The sequence below is a fragment of the Gymnogyps californianus genome, chromosome 3 (assembly GCF_018139145.2).
Source record: "Gymnogyps californianus isolate 813 chromosome 3, ASM1813914v2, whole genome shotgun sequence".
In the NCBI taxonomy this organism is placed as follows: domain Eukaryota; kingdom Metazoa; phylum Chordata; class Aves; order Accipitriformes; family Cathartidae; genus Gymnogyps; species Gymnogyps californianus.
The window spans coordinates 56,263,045-56,278,926 of record NC_059473.1 but is presented as its reverse complement, the minus strand read 5'-3'; the positions used below and the strand labels follow the sequence as shown (position 1 = coordinate 56,278,926).

The 15,882-nt window shown below is 42.3% G+C and overlaps 1 protein-coding gene across 4 annotated transcripts in view; it reads right to left on the bottom strand.

Annotated features, from left to right (window-relative positions):
- PLEKHG1 (pleckstrin homology and RhoGEF domain containing G1) overlaps positions 1-15,882 on the bottom strand; it is a 139,064-nt gene that overhangs the window by 44,926 nt on the left and 78,256 nt on the right. For 3 of the 4 annotated variants that reach the window (XM_050893991.1, XM_050893990.1, XM_050893987.1), the window contains one exon: positions 6,511-7,049. In XM_050893991.1, coding sequence (XP_050749948.1) covers positions 6,511-6,930 — 420 coding nt within the window. In that variant the 5' untranslated portion in view covers positions 6,931-7,049. The remainder of the gene's footprint in view (positions 1-6,510; positions 7,050-15,882) is intronic. The other variant, XM_050893989.1, reaches the window with a different exon arrangement.

Here is a 15,882-nt window from a genome sequence, read left to right as displayed (position 1 = left end):
GTTATCTTCTCAATAACATTCAATAAACTTTCCATTGAAGCACCCTGTGAAATTTCTCATCTACAAAATGCTCATAAAGGGCAGCTCTGCTAATCAAACCATTTCTTTTTGGTGGGTGCCAGAATTCTGTACTGCAAAACAGAGGTACTCTTCCAGAGTAACATCTTCACATGCAACTTATGTCAACAATCTGAAGCTATCTTCCTCAGGCATGTAGGTTAGCAGCCATAGAAAAAGAGGTTGCAAATGGAATTTAAGTATAATGTGGGAACAAACATTCTGGGATGCCTTAGCTATATTGGGATTCCCACCTTTTGAACCTAAGAGGAATTAACTTTCTTTTAGAGTTACGCTACCCGAAAACCCAGTGCACAAGCCGCTATGCTTTACCAACACACCACAAGAAGTGACAATGCGCACATGCAGTCTTCAGAATTGTCTTTTTAACTAATTGCCTAAAACGTAGAAAGAGACATCCTCTAACCACAGCACCGGGAGACAGGAAACTGGGAACAACAAAACTCTGATGCTGACTTCCTCTCAGAAAGGCTTCCCTTAATTGTTGGTACCACAACACGTATCTACTGCAAATGTCCAATATTTCCCCCTACAAGGCTTCTCACCTTGCCTCAAGGGGTATATAACCTCAACAGATTTGCTCAACTTGGATGAAGCTTTCCATGCCAGAAACCTGCCTCCTTGTTGAGTTTTTTTAGGAGATTTCAGCAAAAGCATTCCCCCAGGCCTTTTTGAGAAAGAACGCGCTTTTTTTCCTGTGCTCATGTTGAAAAATTTTGGTGACCTTTCCACCGAGAAGACAAGCACCCCCAGGCTGACTAGCAGGGACATGAACCATACCCTCACATCTCAAGGAGAGGCAGCAGCAGACTAGAGCATAATGGAGACTTTGTTTCCGAGAGTATGCCTTTTGCTATCTTTGTCCAAATCTCCACATATTTGATCATTTGGGGGGGAGGGTGAGTGTGGAGGGGGGGAAGGGGAAGAAACCCCTCAAATTCGCATATCCCCAATAGGAGCTTTTAGCAATGGTCCTTTGCATGTTTCAGCTCAGGCTTCACAAGGTCTTAACCCACAACTGCCATTCTCGGATGCTGCCAGTCACATCTGGTTCAGACCTGCTCCTCTGAAGCAAGAGCAGGGAAAAGATTGTTCCTGTGTCTCAGTGACCCTCTGCAAACCTTATGCAATGTGGAGAAGCATGCTGTGCAGTTCCAGGGCAGAGGAGACACAAAGGAGTCCTACAGAAAGATGGGAAGGAGAAAATAGGAACAAAGCTTGATGGACACCAGAAGATGGAGACTGAATGTTAGCAGAACTTAAGAGGGCAGAAAAATTAGGAATGCTGATGAAAATGTTGTCAGAAGAAGAGAAAGACTGAACAAAAAGCTGAGGTATAGAGGGAGAACTACAACAGACCTGGCAAAAAGACACTGACAAGTTATTTAAGAGAGTGTCTTCAGACCTGCCAAAAGAACTATGGAGAGAGATCTGGAGTCAGCAGACACTACAAACATGGGAAAGAGAAAGACTAAAAAGTGATAAATCACATGAGGAAATGAGACAATATGGACTGAGGGGATGAGGATGGGATTTACTGAGAGAAGGCTTAGGACAGATGGGCGGTGAGACAGTAGGCAGAAGAGAATGGGACTTTCTAGGTAAAAAGCCTTGAATGAGGAGTCTTAAATATAAAAAAGAGGGGTGGGGGACAAAAGATCTGGAGAGGAGACAGGAGAGAGATTTCAACTAGTCCAGTAGGGATGGTTTAAAAAATGTCACATTTGGAGTGAAAGGGTAGAGGAACTCATTCACATAAGTCCCCCAGATTTCAGATGGAGTTCAAGATTCCTGAAGCTCAACCTCGATTTGCATCAAGTATTCATGAAATGCACTGACAACGCATGCTTCACTCTCCTCTAGTTACTGTATACATGCCAACAACTTTTTACTGATATTATTTTACTGATAGGAGTTACTATATCAAATGGCTGAGGTTCATGCAGTGGATCTAGATGTTCTCAACGGGCTGATATCACTGTGAGAGTGTATTTAATGTACCGTGACAGATGCATGCACTATAACGGTGCATTTGCATTATTCCTTCATTTTGCAAAGGTAAAACATAAACGTGGATGTCTCTTTCTACAGTTAGAAGCATTTGTACAAATTATGAATATGGGCTTCTGACTCCTATGAACCACAAGAGCAAAACACATTTCTATTATAAGCTCAGGGACAGCATTTTACTCAAGGAAAAAAAAAGTTACTTCAGTAAGTTACTCTAATTGAAGTTTATGCATATTCTAACTAAATTACTACTTGAAAAAGTCAGGCTGGGTCCTGAAGAGAAGGTCTGCAGGTTCTGCCCTGGCCAGTACACCTGTCAGCATGACACAAGCAGGAAGCAAAGGTATCTGATTTCTCATCACAAACTTGCCCAAAACATGCTTCAAGCTGTACTAATTCAAAATTTTAATTATACTTAACAGATCATCTGATAAAACATACCAAACAATGGAAAAGTTCGCTCTATCTTTGTTACAATGCTTGCCTGTGCAAGAATCACAGCAGCATGCCTCAAAACAACCATAATTCAACTGTTCTTTCAGGTAACAGACAAAATGGCTGTACTGGCTAGAAAAGCAGTTGTTTTTAAAGCATACCCTGGGGCAAAGGGAGCCAAATAGTGCCTGTATGGCCTCCTCTCACTCATCCTAGGCCCATGAAATACTTCTTATCAGCAATTTAAAAGAAAGCTAGAGCACCTCAGCAGGTCTACAGTATCAGTTAAAGATCACATTAGCCATGTCCTATGAAGTCCATTTCTACATCTGTCTAGCATTTTGGTGCTGTTAAGAACAAAGACCACCCAGATACTCAAAAGCCTATAGAAGTTATGCCTTTTTAGTTTATTTTTATTTATTCACTTATTAATGACCTAACAGCATTAGGTCAACAAAGGCATCAAAAAGGGTGACATTCTATTTTTGCCCATTCACTCCATAGTCTTTTATGTCAAGCATGGTAACTCTACGTGTTCTAAGGCTAACATAGGCTGAAAGGACACTGCCCAAAATACTATGCTAGGCTAACTCTTAATGAGCTGAATTTGGATAAGATGAATTGTACCAGGATCCTACATGCAATTTCATACCATACATGTTAATGGGTCATTTGTGTACAGCTGTGTATGTTCGTTACATTTGTGTACAACTAATCATGGAAACCAGTTCCAGGCACATGAAGGACCAGATGGTAATCAAGAATAGTGAGCATGGATTCACCAAGGGGAAGGTGACCACCCTGATAACCTTCTACGATGAAATGACTGGCTTGGTAGATGAGTGCAGAGCAGTGGATATTGTCTACCTTGACTTCAGAAAGCCTTTTGACACTGTCTCCCATACAAGCTGATGACGTATAGGTTGGATAAGTAGCCAATGAAGTCGACTGAAAACTGGCTGAACGGACAGGCCCTGAGGGTGGTGATCGAAGGCACAAAATCTAGTTGGAGGCCAGTAACTAGCGGCATACCCCAAGGGTTAATACTGGGTCCAGTCCTGTTTAAGATATTCATTAATGAGCTGGATGACGGGAAAGAGTGTGGATGTATTGAAAAAAACAAAACAAAACAAACTAACAAAACCAACCAAAAAACCCCACCAACCCCCGCCAAATAAAAAAAAAAATCCCCCCCAAACCTAAAAACAAACAAACAAAACTCCCCCAAAAGCCCCCCAAAAAGCTTGACTGTGCATCACAGGCAAACATGCTCTGCTTTACACCAGAAATTTCGAGAGTGGATTCATGGACTTGAGTTTTGACACCCTCTCAGTTCTAGCTCTAGAACTGAGCTTACTGTTGTTTCAAAGTGCTGGAAATAACAGTAAGAATATATTCTTTTTAAGTATATTTCCATTGCCTACAGAGAGGGTAGCATCAGCAAATCCCCACCACCAGGGGACAAAAAGCAGACTAGATCTGTACCAACCGTTCTCAGCTTGGGGTAGAGGGTGATTAAAATAGTACCTATTCATTTCTCCCTTTTTGTTCTTATGCCATCCTTAGTCTGACATCTCTTCAGCATTTAGCTCTTTGTACCTGGGTTGCCCTGCCTCCCCCTTCTCTTCCTCCCTCCCCCTGCCAAAAAATCCCCACCCCCAAAACAAAAAAAACCTTCTTACTATTTTTAGTCTGTGTACATAAGCTGCGGTATTGCAGTCAGCTGCAAAACTCGCTAGAGAGCTCCAGTTGCAACCAATTTCATACTCCCCTCAACTTTCCACTTCCTGGGTTTTCTCTTATTTCCTCATACTGTTTTCCCTCTAATGATTTTCCCTCTCCACTTAGCACTGGTTCATTTACTCATGCTTTCCTCCACCAGCTCCCACCTTCATGTATCTCTTCAGTTCCCACACACTTCTTGGGCAACAGTTGTCCTTTGACCCTTCCCCAGCTCCCCTTTTCCCATTCTCATCCCATTTCCTAACCAGCTGCCAAAATTTGACCCATCTTTATCTGGAAAACAAGACAGATCAAGCTGCTTCCCTTCATCTTAGTTTGGCTCAGCTGGCTGCCAAACTAAATGGCCTCAAGTCATAGAGGCCCGGATAATCAAATCCTGTAAGGCTGCGACACTCCTGCAGATGCCTGTGGAGTCTTCCCATCCTTCTCACAACCACCACCCTTGGTTAGGTAAAACACTGCAGCATTGCTAAGGTAACTTGTGGAGAAAAGAATCCTGAGAAACATATAAAATGGGCTCCTCTGTAACATGCTTCCAGTCACACCTCCCTCCCCTAAGACCAAGCAAAGAACACGCACAGCCTGAGGTAGCTGGTTCCCCACTGTCCTCACCATTTGGGAAGGAGGTCCTTTGAAGCCCTCAAATCCTCAACACCTACCTAAGAAGAGCCCCACTGCCAACCACTCCATCTCCCAGATAGGCTGTCTAGTGCCACATAAAGCTTTCAAGATTCATTATTTATTAGTTGCTGTAGGAAATACGCCTGGGTATATCACAGGTAAATTCCTCCAGTTCTTCCACAACTTCAAGAGCATTTGCCACATTTACTCTACATCTACTGTAGTGATGCTTAAAGTATTTCTAGCAAGCATTTGTCGGCCTTCCTACTTGTAAACTGAAAATCTGTTTGAAGATTTTAATGATAGTTTCCAGTTTCTCAAGTTGTATAGTTTACTGCATAGGAGGATAAGGGAGAGCTAAGGTTTCCAAAACCACGGAGGCCATGCCTAGTGAACGGTGACTACGCACAGAAGCTGGCTTGCTTCTGCAGCATATGACAACCTTAAACACTCCAAAATGAAACTCAGGCAACAGCTGAATGTAGAGAAAACAGCAGCAGCTACAGAAACCAATAAAGTTTTGCAGAAAAAGCCTTCTTCGTAAGAACTCTGGGGGGTGGGGGTGTTTAATCATGACACGCATTTGTGTTATCAAAGCCTCAGCGTTTTTTCCCCGCTCATTGCTTGGGGGACCAAGCGGGTTGGAACTGCAGCTGACGAGGGTGTCTCCAGCTGACTGATACTTCCTTTTGCAGATGACCTCACATAGCTACCTAAAGGTATATATTCTATAAACAGCGCATTAAACATGCACCTCCCAAGAAATCCTTCTTTGTAGGTAGTCATACACACATAGGTTAAGTACGTAGACTGCAAACAATAGCCAAGGGACTTAACTGTCATCTTCAAAAACACAAAAGAACATGAATCTGATGGCACAGTTGCAAGTACACGGAGTGAGCAGAACAATCCACTGAAGGACTCATCCATATTTTTCCCTGTACTAGAAAGGGGAAATGAAAGATACTGTTCATCTGGGGATTGGACAAAAACTTCACTGATGCTAATAAATGCTACACTCATTTATTAGCACCACCCATTCAGAATTAGTATTAAAGAAAACATAATTCCTTCAAATAACAGCCAAACAATAGGGTTTTCCAGCAAATACACATGCCACATTCAATACTACAGGCCAAGGACATGGAGCGAACAGACTGCAGCTGTGGGCTGCATGAAAGGGAGAGAGAAAAAGGCAGGAAAGAACCTGTAAGACTAGGATTTGGTGGGGGGGGAAGAATCAATAAGTGAGACCCTTCAGATAAAGCATTTAAAGGGACAAACAAGCTGTCTGCTGTTTGCTTCTTGCTATACATTCTAGGAAACAGAGCATTGTACATTTTTTTGGTAAACGTTACTGCAAAGAGTTTACCACTCCGTTCACTACTGCTGTTAACTGTAGAATGTTTTTTTCTGTTATTTCTTCATGAACACATAGTAACAGCTTAGATTTATCTAATCAAACAAAAACTAGAAACACACAAGAACAATGATGTTACACTAATTTATAAAGACCAGCAAATGCCAATTCCATTGTCAGGTCCATCTGTCCTGCTGTGAAATCAAACAATGTAAAAAATAGCATTATGGAACAGTTAACACCATCCTAACAAAGACTCCTACCTTCACAATGCTTTTTAGATCCTGCACATACATCCTCTCTGTCTCCAGAATCTCTTGGACGACTCTATCTACGTAGAGGAGCTTGGGACTGGTGGGCTCTGTGACCAGGGACATTGCACAGTTTTTGCTCGCTCCTTTTGGTTCTGCTTTCCTTGGCATGCTTAGTCTTTTTTCAAGGCTTTCCGCAGGATCCTCTTGCTCTGCAGGGGAGTTTTTGCGTGGCTTGTTGCTGGAAAATCGCCTGGCTGGGACCAGTTCTAGCTTGATGGCACCCGTTTCTTTATCCTGGTTGAACAAGCCCAAGTGGCTGTTTGAAACCAAGGTCATTCTGCTTCCAAAGGAGCAGTGGCTGTCCCTGGAGGAAGCAGAAGAGGAAGTGGAGCTAAAGCTGACGGGGCGGTCACTGTCTGATAGGTCCATGGTTTTTTTTTCACAGTAGCGGAAAGGTCTGCTCTCCTTGTGCAAGTCTTCTCCTTTCGTCTTGGAGTCCAGGGCCTCCGTCACATCTGGTAAAACATCAAGAGGTAAGTGGAAGTCATCTAAAAAAAAAAACAAAACAAAAACCAGAAGTGTGTTTACTGTTGCTGCTCCACATAACACAAAAGTTGACAACAGGTACTTTTAAAGCTTTTTGCATACAAAACTGCCACAACTTTATTTTAACTAAAAGACAGCCAGAACAACACAATTTGGGGGTCACTGTGGCTCTAATGCTTTTTAGGTGGTGGGGATCCCCCACTGGGGGCTACTACACAGACACTGCATACCTCCTGCTCACATATATGTCTCTGGCATGTCCTTCTTGTGCCACTGTGCTGGGCTTGGTGCTAGCGCATGCACTGCCCAGGCTCAGCACAGGAGAGACAAAACACTCAAAGATTTTCCCTAAGGTTAAAAAAAAACTCTGTCGGGAGCAGTCCCTGCTATCTCCAAGCTGAGCACTGACCCTGGTTTGGAGGCTTTGGAAAACTCAAGAATCACACAGTGATACCAGACAGTATTTTTAGTTTTGAATACTGTAAGGCCAACAGTCAAACAAAAACCAAAAGCAGTTATCAATTACCAGCTCTGTGGCTTGTACAAAAACACTAAAACTGGAATGATTTCCCAATGAAAATAATGTAGCTTCTGAAAAAAAGAGTTCCCGCAGGAAAGAGTGCTGCCAAGTAATTCAGTTTTCTACTGGGAAAATAAGTCATTCTAAAACTGTTCAGCTCAAGCCAGAATATTACCCCCTGCTGAACTGACCCCCAAAGCTCTTTTTCACATCAGTGCAACAACAAAATAAGATGTCTGTCTTCCTGTCGGCATTTCAATTCTACTTTCTTTTATTGCCAAAATGCCCTGCAGGACACTCTCCACAATGCAATGCAGATTTCTCCCTGGTCAAGTTGTGTGTGATGCACCATAAGAATCAGCAAAAGCAGCTGCAGGTAAATTCAATACTTCAAGGTTTAGTTTCGGTAAGAAGCGTCCACCCAAAAAATCTTGCCTCAAACTCAAAGAATTTCAGAATTTCTGTCCTGTGAAAAAGGGAAACTTGTGACAATTTAGGAAGAAAAGCAATAGTGAACCTACCCACACAGTGGTAGCTTAGTCCTTATTTTACTCCCATGACAACCTAATTTTTCAAAAATCATACCGGCAATTACAGCTCTCGACAGCAGTTTCAGTAAAGAAACCATAAAGCCAGTAAGCTGCAAATTAAACCCGCTCAACCTTTAAGGTGGCCCTTCTTAAACTGAGAAAGACTTGCTATGCAATTACAAGCAGAAACCTCCCAGACACTGCTCCTGCTGCAGTTGGTCGGGGGCAGGGGGGGAAGGGAGAATTTCATTTAAAGCAGAAAGCCACTCTCTCATTTTTCAAAATCAAACACTACTATTTATTTAAAAATAAAAAACCCCAGTCCAAAGCAAACAAAAAAAAAAAGCCCAGAGAAGAATGTTTGATTTTTTTGGCCTATCTTGAATGCATAAGATTTTATTTGTACATGAGTAATTAATACTGCCATTTCAGTGACAATGGTATTAGCTTTCTGCTAAGGAGAAGTATTGCCCTCAAGGTAATGCACTGAGAGTAATTTGCTCATTACATGGGTCAGAAATTGGCCATTAGATTAAAAACCTAATTTGGCACCTCTGTACCCCTGGTTTTACCTTGAAGCCTGAAAATCTATAGCCTTTCTTTGTGCCAGGTTCTTCTGGTTTTGCAGCATAGAAGCGTATTTTCTTACCCTTCTTGAATAAACCACATCAAGTATAAACTCCAAAATAAAATATAAAGCAATAAACCAGGAAAATATTTAAAACTGAAGAATACAGTGAAGTTCTCTTATTTCTAAACGGGTATGGACAAAGATGTTTGCCTTCCTATTGCTTGTGATAAGAAAGTATGCATTTTTGATAAGGAAAAATGTATTTTTGTTATCAGCTTTGGATCATTTTTCATGTTCAGTTAGAAAGCACAACGTTGCTGTGCAGATGTAAACCCCCTTGAAAAATGCACAGGATAAACAAGATAACAGGGATACCCTTCCGCTAACTTACTCCAAGATATTTTACTAAAATTACATGACAAAGAAACACCTGATTAGCCGCAGTTAGGGGGGAAATAAAGGGTTCCTGTGACATTTCATTACTCCCATGCTCTTTTCTTCCTGTTTCACTGATACGCCGTCTACCTTTCAGATAACCTGAAGGTATTAATATGTAATATTTGCTTCACAAACATTGTCAGGCTCATTAATATAAACAAAAAACACAGTTCAAGTCAATGAAATTGGAGTCAGAATAAATGTTGAAAGTAGTTTTTCATAAGACATACTTGTAGCCAGAAGCATTGGGAGATCTTAACATGTCTTAGAAAAACAAAACAAACAAAACCTCCTATTTTCTTGTTTAGTGACAATGTCATTGCTTATTAAAAAAACAAGGATTAGTTGTAATAGTTAAAATGGGCTTGCTCTTTAACACCTGTATTCCCACCGACCTTGGCAAACCCCAGGCACCTGCTAGGCATGGATAATTAAATGCATGCAACATGGTTGACTCAAGTTCCTCCATTTTTTACACAAATGACTATTCCTGTATGTTTCTACATAAATTACACCAAGCAAACTATTTGCTACTTGAAAATCTTGGTCTGTTTTGTCCTCAAAGCCTCATCCTGACTGCTAGCCTCAAAAGTTACTTTTTACTTCATTCTTACGCCTTTCCCAGCCAGGTGTAAATTGGTCATTTGGCTTCTCTGTGGAGAGTTTTTGCTAAAATTTTGCCCATTGTGTCTCCGACCAGCGAACCGCGTTTCTCGGCGTCCACGCAGACAGCACCAAAGCCCAGTGCTCCTGCAGGGCGGCAGCTAGGCTCCTACGCAGCTGGCGAACCCAGCAGAAAGGCAGGACACACGGGACCGGGGATTTCAGCGTGGCACAAAACCAGGAAGCAGCTTCCTTTCCTCAGCTGGCAAGTCCTGTACCAAACACTTTGCACCCTGCCCGAGGAAGTCAGGGCTTGGGGACAAGCCCTGGCTCTGCCAAGCCCCCAATTTCTGCCTCAGCTACAAGTAGCTGTTACAAACCCATAGCCCTTCCCAGTAACGCAGGATCTGTAAGTCTTCCAAGGCTTCACAGGTTTATCTTCAGAAACCCCTCTGAGACTAGGCAGCATTATCCCCGCTGTTGAAATCAGAAACAGGTATTTTAGATGATGTCTGCAGTCACAAGTCCATCAGAAAAGGCAGCAGCTGAATCCAGTGCATTGCCACATCCACGTGCCCAGCCTCTTTTCTCTTGTCAGGGTCTGCATTTGGCTTTTCAGAGCTCTGGTACAGTTTTACTCTGCCGTTTTACTGCAAAGTAACTTCACTCTTGTGCCAGCTGCCTAAGGTCTGTACCGACTGCCCGGTGAAAAATTCACAAGTGAGTTAATGAGAGCGAGGGGAGAGGGGAAACAGCCTCCCCCAAGGTTGCTCTCCGTGTATCATAACTGACCCAGTGCCTCTGCAAACTCTGTAACCTCTTAAAAATTTCTGTCTTTGATACAAAACTCAGGCTGCAAACAGTTTGTGTAACTGTAGGTACCCCCAGACCCTCGCAGAAGCACACGCTCTGAGCAAGTCTTGTACGCCCTGACCCACGTCTGGCCCGGTTCACTGCTTTTTTTGTTAGGCGTTCTTTTATTTACTGAACCTTTTCAATGACGAACCAAAATAATATTGAGAACTTTTGTGAGTTGTGAATAACGGTATTTAACTCAGTCTGGGGAGGAAAAAAAAAAAGAAATCTTCAATTTGCATACTTTAATTAAGGAATAACAGTAATTACTTGTTAGTTCAGCCCTGAAAGGAGGATAATTACTACTTGTCCCTACTCACAAGGAAACACGCTCCCCGAACAAGGTCATTTCTTGTTTGTGCCTTTGCATGAATTCAGTCAGGCTCTCCCCCTCCCCAGCCCCTGCAAACCTCCCGGCTCCCTCCTGCCCGCCCTGTGACACACACACACAAACACACACCCCCCGGCACGGCACAACCCCAGAGCACTCCCCAGCAAGAACAACATGTCCCTAGTCTACAGCAGTGCAAGGGCAAGGAACACCCGCGTTTCACCCCAACAGGCAACTGGAATATTAGTTACCACACTGAAGGCACATGCAAAGCAACTATGTTGGCGTATCTCATCTTTTGAGTGTGCAGTCATAAACAAGTTCTCACCAAAAATGCATACGCTTCTTCTATCACTTTTCTTTAACAAATACCTCCTTCCTGTAACTATATTCATGGTAATGATAAATGGTTTTCCATTATCTCTGCAGCTTTGGCTACCCTAGAACATTAGCATACAATGAGAGATAAAGTGCTTTAGGTCAATTTTATATTTAAATACAAAGATCCCCAAGCCCTATCTAAATATAGGTGTTTATTCCTCCAAGATGTTTACTGCACATGACATTTTAAGACATACTGCATGACTAAAAACTCACAAGTCAATTTATATTCATAATTAGTATTGTTGTTGCCTTTCTCCTGGCATGAAAAAGAGCACCTCAGATGTTATCTACAAAGTCAACATTACCAGAAATTACAGGCTTCACATCCTCTGGAAGTTCAGCTACATAAAAGTGATGAGACTACAAGAAATCTTTCCTGTATTTTCCTTGAGATATTTTCATATTTCAAATAAGCATTCATACTGTGGATACAATTAAGCAAGACTGTTTAGAACAATTTCTACATTCAGTATCAAATTCAAATGCAGCACTGGAATTGAGAAACATAAATGTTATACAGCTGCCCAACTGAGAAAGATTAAAATACATTCACTACAAGAATCCCAACATGATCTTAAATACACTCCCCGTATCCTCTGCTCTGAATATTGTCCAAGTGAAGGTCAGCAGATTTTTAATTACTACATTTTGCATATGAACACATATCATTTCTAAAACTAACACTCTGTGAACAAAATCACATTAGAGAGCTACAATATTTGCAGGATTAGATCTCTAGTCTGAACTGTCACGAACAATACGCTGCCAAGTACTTTAACTGAACTTTGAGCAACAGAAATCCCATTTATGAGAAATCTTACGACGAGGGAAAAAAGTCACCGACTAATATGCTTCTGTCTGTCAAATTACTGCCCACCCACCCCACCCCCCACCCCCCCCCATAGTTAAAGCAGAATAGCCTCTGTCACAACCAAGCACGCTAATGTCCCAGAACATTATTGCAAGGGAAAATCCTCTGCAACAGTATCTCACCACTGAGGAATGTCTCTGGCTTCTCGCACCCAGGACGAGCAAGTCCTCTCTATTTTTCCAATCCTCTCCGAACAACCCACAACCTACCTGTGTGGCAGAGGAGAGGCGCAGGCTCTGCCTTCAGCTGTTCCCGAATTACCTCATTGGGCACTCAGGTAAAATGAGAAGCTCCTACTAGTCTGTACAGCTCCTTCGCCAGAAATATTGCATGAGTCAGCTTTTATCTATCAAAACTCTAAACACAAAGGCTTTACAGAAACCTGATTCACAACTTTCTCACCGCCTTTTTCCAAGCGCACCGACAGTCTTCGGCATCGCTAAGAGCCTTAAATGAAACATGACATCATGCAATTCAGGGACAGGACAATAGCCATCACTGTGGGTAACTTTAAAATGCACACTTCACTGAGCAACACCCACTAACTTTCATTTTTCCAGGCATAATGCTGTGAAAACATCAAATACAGCCTCCGCTTCCACAGCATTTATTACGCTTTGCTCCTTGATTTGCAGACAATATCGATAAGCATGTAAAGCAAATAAATCACCTGATGGTATTGTGAAATTTCTGTGTTTATGTTAGAAACTCCCATGAACCTGCGACGCAATAGGATGATCCTCGGCAATAGGATCATTCTGGATCCTATTCTGCCCTAACACAAACAAGAACAGGCTTTTGCAGGGTGCTTGCAAAGCTTCAGTGTTTTTTTTGAAAGAGGGAGAGGAAAGACTCTTGGAAGAAAATGTGAAAACCAAACCATAAAGTGCTCTGTGCTAAATCAAAATGAAGCAAAGAAAAAAAAAAAAAAAAAAGAGTTTTGCAGGGAAAGGGACAGAGAGAGGAGAAACAGGAGCAAAGATGAAGAAACAGAGAAAAGGAGAAAAATGGATATAGACTGGTGCTAACCAGTGGGAAAGCAGATGGCTCTCTTGGCCTGCAGAGGAGGTGATGGCATTTCTATCTTGGAGCTGGGAGGCAAAAGAAGTCAAAAGAGTTCCCAGCTGCTGGCACCACTTTCCAGGTGTGCTCACAGCTGCGTGCTCAAACCTAGCCCGCAAAGAGATACTCTATCTTTAAAATTATACTTGAAATTCACTCCCTCTCTCCTTCTACGTAACATGGCCTCAGCTTCATTCTGAGTTTTCCTAAAGAGCATAGTCCTTGAACAATGCCTTTCAGCAGGAAACTGGAGGTAGAAAAAGGAAGCAAAGACAGCCTTGAGATCCCTCGCAAAGCTGTGAAACACTTTGATCTGAACGTCAGGGCTGTCGCGGTGAAAGTCCTTTTTACCCAGGCTAAAAGGTCAGGTGTTTACAACCTGTTGCCATGCTGCCACGTCTGAGATCATTGAGACATGCTCTCTCTCACATACATTCTCCTGTAGTTTTTGCGGGATTTTTAATACTTACATATTTACATTAAAAGATATACATACACATGCACATTTTTTGCAAGATCTGTGCAATACTTCAGACAGAGCCACCATCTATCTACAAGCCCTGGACACACTCACAGGCACAGGATGGCCAACACTGGTCCCCATGTCCTCAGTACATGCACAGTGCAGCACCCAGGTACTCGATCAAATAAACCGAATGTGGCAAGTTTACCATACATTTGCTATGCTCCACATTCACACATTTCTGTCAGGAGCTAATGATTCACGCCTCTGGACTTCTGCTTCCTCCCACCTTGTGCCCACCTTGCCTATGGAGCTTTTATCACCTCTGAGGGAGGTTTTAACTAATTCCCGGGCAGACCTGTAGAGCGTCAACCAGCCACAGGGCATTGCTTGGTCACTTCTGTGAAGTCCTATGACATACAAACAATACCAGCAGCTTCATCATTTAGTGATGACAAACCTCCTGAACTCTGAAGGCTCAAATCAAGCCTGGTGACAGACTGACCCAGAGGCAGCCAGTGACAGAGAGCTTCCCACATCTGCTTCAGCAGGCTAGGTATAAGCAGGGGCTGCAGCGATGCAGCATAGGCCTCAGTCACTGGTCTGAACTGGCACAGTGAGCTGTCATGAGCATTACTGTGGGTGGGGTGAAGAGGGGAACAGATCTGAGGTCCTTACTCTGTTCTGCCTTGCTCTTTCATCTCTGCACATTCACATTTGGCCTTAGCTCTCCCTTACATCCCCACGTATAAGTCAGCAGAAGTTTACCCTATGCATGATTTCCCCAAGAACCACCTCTCACCCCCCATCGCTTTAAATATGGATAGCACTGAGAGCTATCAGTGCAGGAGACTAGAAACTCAAAAGCCTTCTGTTCTACTGTCTAATGTGCATCGCCAATGAAACAGTACACAGATGTGCCAGAAAAATAATGTTTTTGCCTCACGGCTCCTCATTTTCTAGCATTTCATATCCCCTGAGTTTGGCTTTTGTTTATGTGCATTATCTTTTAGGAGCTGCATCCCTTTCTCTGTGCCATCTCCTGCTCCCTCCCGTTGTATGCACAGTGCCATAAGACCACGTTATTAACGCATCAGGATTAAGAGTTGAGAAAGGTGACCTGTTTTTGTTTTGGAACAAAGCCTTGATTTTTCTAAACTTGAACAATAATGGAGTTTATAGAGGTTAGGAATTATGTTATTCTGTAATTCCCAATTGGCTAAGGATTTACTGAAGAAGTAAGTTATCCTCAGCAAAATTTTAAAAAAACCCATAACTCAACCACAGGGTACATTTAGGCTTAAGGACACACTGACATCTTCACTGAAAGTGCAATGTAATGTATTAATAACTCTCTGCAATGCAGTAGCTATTTAATCTGTATACAGTACTGCAGAGACACCTAACAAAAGGAACAAGCCATCACATGCTGCTGATGTACTGCAACACAAATAGAGCATATGGATCCAATGCTTCATTTATAGGCCTTTTAAAAAGACTATTTTGCATCTCCTTGTAAATTTTGAAGGCTTGCTTCTCTCCTCTTTTAAAAAAGATGGCCTGGTTCTATTCTATTCTATTCTAAATCAGAGCAAATGAAAATTCAGTGAAGACATGTAGATATGAATGCATACGGAGGAATAATACCGTAGATGATAATGCAATCAAAGCTTTTACATCCTTTTTGTCTCTGCCCATACTGGCATTTAGTGAAGAAGAGTAAACAGTAAGTGTTCAACAAGATGCTGCTTGAATGTTTTAGTATTTTTACATTCAAACTTCAGTGCCATGACCTTAATGAAAATCCACATGGACTCTTCTTTCTGCCCAGCACCATACAGGATCAGGCCTTGCTGCTGGCACATTACTAGTATCTTTCCATCCTACACTACATCACTGTAACAGTGCTTGGACATCAGGTCTAGTTTTTACTTCTTCCTGGACTAGTCTACTGCTACAAGCAAATGTCCTATCATGCCAACATACTACTGCTAAGACAGGTTTTCAACTTCAGCTAACCCAGCTACAGTTGCTGCTGGCTTCACAACCCTTCAAAGCCTGTTGCAGCACAAGCACGCTGGAGGTCATGGCTAGGCATCCCCAACATAGCACAAGATGCTTGTTGCTTTACCAAGAACATTGGGATGTTTTTAAGATTAAAAAAATGTTAACTGTCACAGCTAGCAACATCAAGTAGGCAAAATAAA